Below are 11,252 nucleotides of genomic sequence, written 5' to 3' on the forward strand. Positions count from 1 at the left end.
TAAGAATCATTAAACGGAATACTTTTACCGGTAAAAATTTATAAAAACATGGTCAAGTCAGATTTTTTCAAAGTGTAAGAGTATTCTATTTAATGACTCTTACCCGTCAGAACTCGCAACTATCTGGTCTAGTTGAAATTTTAACCGGAAACAAGCCATATATAACTGAAAGTAGAACATTGCATGAGTATTGCTTTTATTTAGAGAAAATTATTGAAAAGTCCACTCTAATAATTGTCTAAGACATTAAATTTAGTGGATCTTTTTTGTTGGTGAGAAATTCACTATTTATGAAATAATTTAGTGATAAGTCATTTTGTTTGTTTTAAAAGACATTTTGTTTTTAATGTTATCTCTTAATTTATCTGTTAAATTTTTTTTATTTGTCAACTTTTGTTAACTATCTATTCAAAAAATTTCCCTTTTTGTTTAAATTTTTTTCTCTCTATTCAAAAAAAATTTCCTATCTGTTTAATTTTTTTTTAATCTTTTCAATTCAAATTTTCCCTATTTGTTTAAATATTTATTCAAATAAAATTCTATCTGTTTAAATTTTTTGACTATCTCTTTAATTTTTTTCCCATATATGTTCAAATATCTGATCAAATTTGATTGTCTATTCAATTTTTTTTATATATATATTCAAATATTTCTTCTCTCACTATCTATTGCAATTTCTTTCATCATCATTAACAAACACCAACAACAATCACAAAAAACCAACAATTTCGTTCTCATTTTGAATAGATTATATCCACTGTTCAAAAAAATTATTTGTTTGAAATTTTTTTCCTATCTTTTAAAAATATCTGCTCATGATAAACTCATGGGCCCAGTCATTACTGCAAAGGAACGTGACGACCAAATCGCATGATTGTCTAACTCATATATAGAGAGAGATGCAGCAAGAACCGTAGAAGATAATATAAATATTAAAATAAATAGGGTAGCACTGAAGCATCACCATCATCATTGAAGCCACAACTGTCTATCTAAAAAAAAATCATCACATTTTCGGTGATTGAAATTTTTGGTATATATATATTTATTGGAAGGGGATTTGTATACTTTTTTTTTTTATATTCAAATAACAAACTTTACTGCATTAACTAATAATTAAACAATAATATTAGAATAAAGATTGAGACCCCCTTTCCCTCACTCCTTTGATCCTCTTTCTTTTTTGACATTTTTTTTTATTCTCCTCCAATCACCACCCGCCACGTGTGTGTGGTGAGGGTTGAAATTTGAGGGGTCTAAATCACTGCTGATAATATTATATAGTTAAAAAATTACTCAAATAAATATTAAAAAAATGAATCAACCGACTCTCACTATTCACTAACTTTAAATATATATACCACACAACTATTTTTAAGCTAAATTTAAAAAAAAATTATTTTATGATTCTTAACCCTTTTAATAATTTAATATGATTATTCTTAAAATTATATTTATCATTTATTTTTTTAAAATAAATATAATTTAAACATATAATTATCGATATCTGATTATTTTAATTTTTTTATATAAATATTTTATATAAAATATGACTATAAAATAAGACTATTATTTGGCTACTAAATTTCTTTTTGTTGGCAAAAAATATTATACGATGACTAAAAATAAATTTAGTAGCCTAAAATCTACAATAACGACGACTAATATTTTTTTTAGTCGCTTGTTATCGAATATTTAGTGACTAAATTTTTTTTTAATCTCCAATAAGTAATATATCTCGACTACAAAAAGTTAATAGCTATATCTTAAACCAACGTCCGATTAATACATATTTTTTCGTCACCAAAAATATCACTTTTGGCAACCGAAATTTAGTTGCCAAATTCAATCGCATGATTTTCCAACTCGTATATATACATATGCAGCCAGAACAGTAAAGATAATATAAATATTAAAATATGGGCGGTGTTACAGTGAAACATCTCCATCATCAAAGTCACCACTAGATCATCGAAGCCACCACTACCTATCCCCCCAAAAAAAAAAAAAAAAAAAAAAAAAAAAATCACCAAATTTTCGGTGATTGAAAGTTTTTCTAAGATTCCACTCAAAAAATCAAAAGGTTTTCGGTGATTGAAAGTCAACAAATTTTCGGTGATTGAAAGTTTTTTATTTCTTTTTTTTTTAATAACAAACTTTACTGCATTAATTAATAATTAAACAATGAGTAATGATATACATCTCTCTAATTTTATAACTTTAATGACGTGATAAGAAAAAAAAAATTATAAAAATAAATCAAAATTAAAACATCATATCACAGTGAAATTCACCTCTATTAGAGCTCATTTATTAGAATTTCCAATCATTTTTTGTTAAACAATAATATTATAGAGTTAAAAAATTACTCACAAAAATATTAAAAAAATGATGAACCGACTCTTACTATTCATTAACTTTAAATATATATACCACACAACTATTTTTAAGCTAAATTTTAAAATTTTTTATTTTAGGGTTTTTAACCCTTTTAATAATTAAATATAATTATTCTTAAAATTATATTTATCATTTATTTTTAAAAAATAAATATAATTTAAACATATAATTACCGATATCTAATTATTTTAATTTTTTTATATGAGTATTTCACTTAATAAATTTTAAAAAATAAACGGTTCAAATCAATGAAATTGACTCCAAAATGAATTCATCAAACCCAAACCTTATCTTAAGGGGTAATTTAGGAAGCTAGTAAAAATCAAACTTTTAATTTTTAATCTATTTTGAGTCACCTCACCTCTTTATATACACAAAAAGACAAAAAAATTAAAAAAAAATTAAAAAAATAACTTTTAACCAACTTTCCAAATCACTTGGATGACGAGAATCCAAACCTTCATTTTTAAGTTGAGATTTAGGAGTTGTTTGGGATATCCTAAATAAGTGAACTTTTTGACTTTTTAGACTAAAAAGTTGAGGAAAAAAATATGATTGTTTGGATAACTTTTTGTCTTTTTATGAAAAAATGTGTATTAAAATATTGTATAAAATGGTAAAATGCATTTTTACCCCTACATTGTAGACTCATCAGTGACAGGGGGCAGAAGGATAGTATGGCTTGATTGAAATGGTGCATGAGGCTTCACGGGTACTGTTGGGCCGTGGGGGTCCACCACGGATCCCGTTTTGATAATCCGAACCATGCAGTGTTTAGAACTCGGAGAGTACTATATGTCTATGAAAAATCACTTTAATCGGATATCGATAATTATGTGATCAAAATAGTTTTGTATGAAATTAATGGATGGTCAAAAATAAACGGTTGAAAAAAATCTGATTTGATCACATAGCTATCCATATCAGATCAACGTGATTCTTTTCAGACATATAGTATTCGACGAGTTCTATACATTCAACGGTTCGGATTATCAAAACGAGACCCGTAGTGGGCCTCCACAGGCCTAACATTACTCTCCAACTTAATGAATATATATATATATATATATCTAATTTTCTTTTTTATTCCTTTGACATACCAATACATAGTTTTCGACGTCAATTCAGTACTAGCACTGTCAACTCGTTGGTTTGTATTAAAATATTGTATAAATTAACTTTTTATATTTTTAATTTATAAATAGTAATAATTTTTTGACTTTTTAAATTTTTTTTCTGTTATGCCAAACCAGGTCTTAACATTTTTTATAATTAAAGATGAGTACCACCAGTACAGTACAGCTTGGACTTCAAAATAACCTGTCCATTATTTGTCTGGAATCCATCTCTACATCCTATTATCCTATATATACCAACCTATTGTGGGACATCTGCTGGGTAACAAAAAGTTTGTGGTGGTTTCGTTCTCTCTTTCTTCTCTTTCTGTTCCTCCACCAACATGGAAGTAACAGTAAGCTCTATTGTTACCTCCATAGCTTTGGTAACTTTGCTAACATGCGCATGGAGGGTAGTGAACTGGGTGTGGTTGAGGCCGAAGCAGTTAGAGAAGTGGTTGAGAGAGCAAGGTTTCAAGGGAAATCCATACAAAGTGTTGTATGGAGACACAAAAGAGATGATATCAATGACGAGAGAATCAAGATCCAAACCCATGGACACGTCTTCAGACGATATTATCCCACGCGTCCTGCCATCCCACCATCATAGCGTCCACCTTCATGGTATGAGTTTTTTTTTTTTTTTTTTTGGTTTTTACTCAACCAAATAAGCAAAATAAATATTTTAAAAATTAATTATAAAGAAAAATTATATTAACAGTCCCGATAGTTTAAAACTCGTGTCAGTTTAATTCTTAACTTTTTAATTATAACACATTTGACCTTAAATTTTGAATCGTATTCTAAATAAGGACAATTGAAGATACCATTGCTCAATTTAAGGGCAAAGTTGTCAATTTATTAAAATATAAACTAATTTAAAAAAATAAAAGTCAAAAAAATATTTTTGAATTTTTAAAAATTATTTATACCCACTAAATATAAAATTAAGTAAAATTGATAAATTTCTTATCCATTTATTTATTTATTTTTATCAAATTAGTTTTTATTATGGGTTTGGATAATAATCATGTAACGGATAGTTACTAGGCTTTTAATGATCGATATGTTTAATATATGAAATATTTTTAATTTTTAATTTTTTTGATTTAATGAATTGGTTTAATAATGATGTCAAAGTTGTCGCCATATTTGACTTTTTACAAAATAGAAACTAATTTAATGAAAATAAAGCAACCACTCATTGCATGATTATCATCCAAACATATAATAAAAATTAATTTGGTGAAATAAATAAATAAATGCGTAAAACATTGGGAGATTTATTAGAATTTTTTTTTTCAAGTGTTTGTATCCTAATTAGTTTATAAGATATTCCTATATTCCAATTAGTCCTATTATTTAAATATTTAATCTACTAAATCATAATTTTCATTTTAAAAATATTTTATGGATATTTCTACCCTTACAAATATTTTTTAAACGGTTAGCAATTTAGTAATGTGAACGTTCATATTTTACAATGTGAATATTCACATTGACGTATGAATATTCATATTGACAGTGTGAACATTCACATTGACATATTAATATTTACATTGACGGTGTGAACATTCACATCACGAAACATTCACACTATAAATGTGAATATTATTAGGAATATTTTGATAACTATGTCACTGATAGGACTTATTGGAATATAAGAAAATAATGTGGATTAAATAGAACATAAGTATGTGAAAAAGAATTTATGAAAAAGTGCCCCTAAAATATTTATCAATTTTACATAATTTTATCTTTGGTAAATAGAAATAATTTTTAAAAATTTAAAAATATTTTTTGACATTTATTTTTGTCAAATTAATTTATATTTAGGTAAATTTCAGAAATGGTCCATATAGTTTATCCGCGTTTTCATTTTGGTTCATGCACTTCTAATTGTTTCAATTTTGCCCCTGCAGTTTAGTTTTTAGCTCGAAATGGTTCAATAGTTAACGACCGTTAGCTTTTTGGACGGAAAATCGACGCGTGGAAGGCACGCACGAGCCAATTTTGACTTTCTTGAACAATTTTGGATCAATTCAATTTGTTTAATAGATGTTTTATTTAATTTTATTATTTAATTATTATTATTTTTTAAAATAAATTTATTTAAATATTTAATTAAAAAAATATTTATTATATTTAAATATTTATTTAAATTTATTATATTTATTTAAATTTATTATTTTTTATTTAATCTAGCTAAAAATAATTAAAATATTAAAGATAATTTTTAATCTTGCCATAAATTTTAATTAAATTAAATTTATAATTTATAATTTATATTTTTTATTAATATCTAATTTTAAATTAACAACACTAAAAAAAATAATTCATAAATTATAAATTTATAATTTATTATTTTTAATTAAATTAAAATTATAATTTATATTTTTTATTTTTTATTATTAATATATATTTTTTATGAATCCTCCAGACTATTTAGTTGGATTGGATGTGTATCCCGTATTTGTTTTCTCATGAAATTAGATATCTAGAAATGACTATTTTTAATGAAATTAAATAAAACAGAAAGTCAAAATTGTTCAAGAAAGTCAAGAAAGTCAAAATTGTTCATGGGAAAATTGGTAATTTTACATAAAAATATAAAAATTGAAAAAATTACCAAACATTGGACGAGTCAAAAAGTTAACAATGCATCAAATAAATTAATTTTTTTAGTATTAAATTTTTTTAAGTTGATTTTGAGTCAATAAATTATGTTTTAGCTAAAATTCCAATAAAAACTATATTTTAGCAAATAGATAGGTTACTTCATTACACTTGGTTGAGTTCTAAAAATTATGTTTTGAAGAATATTAAAATTTTAAAAAATAGTTTGGTAAAAAAATAAAAATATATATTATTTTCATCTGATTTTTTATTTTTGGGTAGGAAATAATTTTTAATATTTTTAAATTTTATTTTTGATATTTATTTATATTAAACTAATTTTTAATATTTAAAAAATAATAATTAAAAACTCAACCAAATTTTTCCATATCGGCAGCATAATGCTTCAAACAGTAAGCTTAATTATTTTTAGTTAGATTAAAAAAAATTACTTTATTTTATTTTTTACACAATTAAAAAAATTTATTTTTAAAAATAAAATATCAATAAAAATATATGTTATTTTTTTAATTAAATATTTAAATAAATTTATTTTAAAAAATAATAATAATTAAATAATAAAATTAAATAAAGCATCTATTAAACAAATTGAATTGATCAAAAAACACTCAAGAAGGTCAAAATTGTTTAAGAAAGTCAAAATTGGCTTGCACGTGCCTTGCACGCGTCGATTTTCTATCCAAAAAGCTAACGGGCGTTAACTATTGGACCATTTCGAGCCAAAAACCAAACTGCAGAGGCAAAATTGAAACAATTAGAAATGCAAGGGCCAAAATGAAAACACGAGTAAACTATAGGGACCATTTCTGTAATTTGCCCTTTATATTTTATTAAATTCGCCACTTTGCTCTTGAAATTGAGCAATGGTATTTTCAATTGACTTGATATGGAACAAGATTCAAAATTCAGGGTTAAATGTATCACAATTAAAAAGTCAGGGACCAGATTGATACAATCGCCAAGCTATAGGGACCATTAGTGTAATATGCCCTAATTGTAATAATATTTTTATTTTAATTCTGATCAACTAAATACTTTAGGCAACACCCTTCTCCAAAAACTATGACCATTTCTTCAATGAATAAAGTTTTGTAACTCGAATTTTTAACTCTCGAATAGTCCGAATTTTTCCCTCCTCGCTATTTCTCTCAAACCCACCCTCCGGCCCTCTCTCTCCCACCCTATTAGCTTCGGCCGACCCAATACCACCCTCCCTCATTCTTCCTCCAGATCTATTTTTTCAGAGCAAAACCCATATACAAATCAATAACTCTCCAAGAACAATGTAAAGAAAGCGATGAAAAAATAAGAGAAGAAAGATAAAAATTGAAGAAACAAGAACCAAAGTGTTGAATTTGGATGATTTATGTTATTTGTTAGTGTTAATTGAATGATCCATGTTGGATTTGATTCAATTTTGCGGTGGGTTTGATAGTTTTTAGAGAGAGAAAGTGCGTTTGCTTCAATTTTGTGATGAGTTTGGTAATTTTTAAAGAGAGAAAGTAGAGGATGAAGGAAGTTGAAGAGAAAAAGAGGTTATGCTTTTTTTCATTTCTTTTTTTTCTATGGAGATTCAACACTGTAAACCCATTCCGGCAGCTTCCCATTCGGCTGGTAAAGCCATCTCCAGCGTCCTCTCTTCCTCTTTCTCCTCTGTTCCTCATTCTCCTCTCTTTCTCTCGCCGTCACCTGACCTTTTTGTTTGTTAGAGTTTGGTTCTCAAACATTTGTCAAAACTACGTCGTTTTGACACTACCGTTGAACCATTGCAAGGAATCACAGCAAAGGATCCAGATCCATAGATGCCAACACATTTGAGCCATTCGAGACAACCAATTTTCGAGTTACCCAGTAGAACTCTTCTTCAATATGGTCATAATAACCAACCATAATTTCTTGTTTTCTTGGAAGAGGATGTATTTCAAATATTTTAGGAAAAAAAAAATCAAAGTTTGATTATTGTAACAAAATAAATTTTGAATTTATCAATTTAAATCCGAAGCTTTTGATTTGTTTTTAATATAAACCATTTATCTATTTTCATTAAATAAAATTGTTTGAAAAATATATCTTTTAGACATTAAACTCAAAAAAAAAAAATACTTTAATCATTTTATGTACACCTAAGCTAATGATTAAAATATTTTTGTTAATCGATTTTACTTAACAAAAATAGACTAATAGTTTAGATTAAAAAATCAAATCAAAAATTTAAAATTTAAAATTTAAATTAATAAAATTAAAAACTCAAAGATTATTTTGTTATAGGGATCAAACTATAGGTTTTTTTTTTTTTTTTTTTTTTTTTTTTTTTTTGGTTTTAATTTTTCCAATATTTTAATTATCAATATCCCCTTTCTAATTTATCTAGGTATGATTAATACAGTGAAAGCCTCTCCACCTAATGTCAAATTTGAGTTAAATACATTCAATAATTCTAACATTGTATCAAATCTAGATCTTAGGTGGTCACAAGGCCAAAGCTTAGTCACGAATTTATTTTTTTCTTTTCTCATCTATATACCACCTCCACATGAAACCGGGCCACATGTCACCTAAGCATGCATGGATTCTAAGAGCCCATGTAGTTAGTGCCAATTAATTTTGAATTGACTGCCTTCATTAAAATTCAAGTCTTTCATTTTGTTCTCACCTGGGCAAATAATGGCCAAAACTTTCAGGTAAAGATTACTTTCAATGGTTAGGCCCAATACCACAAGTAAACATTGCAAATCCTAAACTGATAAAGGAGATATTGCTTAACTATGAAATCTTTCAAAAGCCAGTGAAAAACCCACTTGGAAAGTTTCTAGTGAGAGGAGTTATATCGTTGGAAGGTGACAAATGGGCTATGCACAGAAACATTCTCAATCCAGCCTTTCATCTAGAAAAGCTAAAGGTAATTAAGCTGTGTTTAAATCATAAATTGAACATTCATCTGTTTCTCTTCCTTGGAATTGCTTTCCAGAATAAGAAATAACCCAGAATTGACTTTCATGATCGACGTGCTTAATAGTGTCTTTGGTGTTTGTTATGTAGCATATGGTTCCAGCTATGTGCTCAAGTTGTAGTGAGATGATAAGAAAATGGGAAGTGTTAGTCTCGTCAACAAAAGGGTCATGTGAGGTTGATGTACAACCTTATCTCGATAATCTGACAGGTGACGTGATTTCTCAAACAGCATTTGGTAGTAATTATGAAGAAGGAAAAAGGATATTCCAACTCCAAAAAGAACAAATTGACATTATAATACAACTCGTCACGCGATCAATTTACATTCCAGGTTGGAGGTATGTCTGAAATTCTATCACAATCATAGAAAGAAAATACATAATAAATATGAATGAATAAGATTTTGCAAAATTTGTGGGTAAAACCCACATTTATCTCTTTGATGAGATCTACTTAATTGCATGCAGGTTTCTACCAACAAAGACAAACATGAGGATGAAAGCAATCTATCGTGAAGTGGGAGATTTGTTGAGCAATATCATTAATAAAAGAGAGAGGGCGATAAAGGAGAATGATGGAGATAATGACTTATTGGGAATACTATTGAAAACAAATTTGAAAGAAATTCAAGAAAAAGGAAACAAGAAGAACATCACACTGACAACAGAAGATGTGATTGAAGAGTGCAAGCTATTCTACCTTGCTGGGCAAGAGACCACCTCAGCTTTGCTTGTATGGGCAATGATCTTGTTGAGTAAGCATCAAAAGTGGCAAGCTCTAGCTAGAGAAGAGGTTTTGGCAGTGTTTGGAGACAAGAAGCCGGACTCTGATGGATTAAATCAGCTCAAAACTGTGAGTATTTTCTACATAAATCAAATTTTGGATTTTTACTAAAATTTATAGAACTGTCTACTCAGTTTTTTTGCCTATCATGCTCTACATATTTTTATTTTAGATGAAATGCCACATCATTTTTTTATTTTATAGAAAGGATGAAAAATATAATGCACGAATGTAATTCTGAAAGTTCACCAATAGTATAGTTTTAGAGTAATACTAACAATTGCCATGCACATTATAAAATAAATATTTTTGAAAAATCTTATGTCTGTATACATTCTATGTGTAGGTTTGTGATAAGATTTTGTATTCAGAGTAAAACTGTGCTACAACTTTTGTTTTTTATTCATCTTCCTACAACCATTGTATTACAGATGACCATGATTCTCTACGAGGTTCTTAGGTTATACCCACCAGCAGTTGTCCTTAACCGAACTACACACAAGAAGACAAAGGTAGGAGAACTTGTTCTACCTCCTGGAGTGGAACTTTCGTTGCCAATTCTTGCCATCCATCATGACCATGAAATTTGGGGCAAAGATGCAACAGAGTTCAAGCCTGAGAGATTTTCTGACGGAGTTACAAAGGCAACAAAGGGCCCAGGCACATTCATTCCTTTTAGTGGGGGTCCTCGTATATGTATTGGACAAAACTTCTCAATGGTGGAAGCAAAAATAGCCCTAGCAATGATTTTACAACGTTTTTCATTCCAACTTTCTCCATCATACGTGCACGCTCCTGCTCTTTTTTTCACACTCAATCCCCAACATGGTGCTCACTTAATCCTACAAAAACTCTAGGATTTGATTGATCTTTGTAATGATGATATGTAAAATAATTACCTTTATGTAGTGATTATCATAATTAGTGTATTACAACACCTAATATTATCCTGTCATGTCATCATTTTATTATAATAGTTTCTATAGCTTCAAAAGTTCAAATACTAAATTACCTCCCTCCACTATTCTTCTCTGTTCTTCCACCAACTTCATCTTCTTCCTTCCTCGTCATGTTTATCCATAAACGTTAAGGTATGGCAACAAAATGAATATCAAGAAACAGTCATCATCAGATCAATATTGTGAAAAGGTTGAGCCCAAAAATATTATTTTGTTTGTTTCCACTACTGAAGTGTAAATAAAAGTACAAACATTCATTCTAGGTGAGGTCCAACCCATCACCAAGCCCTAAACAGTACCATTGCCTGGTTTGGGCCAGTGCTCAAATTTGAGATTCTGTACCCACAACTACCTATAAGCCCCTCTGACCCTCTCGCTCGGGATCAAGTCCATTTGGCAGAGTGTA

At 28.1% G+C, this 11,252-nt stretch overlaps 1 protein-coding gene across 1 annotated transcript; it reads left to right on the plus strand.

The window, feature by feature from the left end:
• The first annotated feature begins 3,698 nt into the window (after positions 1–3,698).
• On the plus strand, positions 3,699–10,895 carry LOC114310963 (cytochrome P450 CYP72A219-like). The gene is made up of 5 exons (XM_082884122.1): positions 3,699–4,139; positions 8,834–9,051; positions 9,192–9,442; positions 9,572–9,956; positions 10,319–10,895. The coding sequence occupies exons 1-5, from the start codon at positions 3,860–3,862 to the stop codon at positions 10,742–10,744; spliced, it is 1,560 nt and encodes a 519-aa protein (XP_082740248.1). The 5' UTR covers positions 3,699–3,859; the 3' UTR covers positions 10,745–10,895.
• The last annotated feature ends 357 nt before the right edge of the window (positions 10,896–11,252 follow it).

The sequence above is a fragment of the Camellia sinensis genome, chromosome 8 (genome assembly GCF_055761805.1).
Source record: "Camellia sinensis isolate YWXY chromosome 8, ASM5576180v1, whole genome shotgun sequence".
Classification (NCBI taxonomy): Eukaryota; Viridiplantae; Streptophyta; class Magnoliopsida; order Ericales; family Theaceae; genus Camellia; species Camellia sinensis.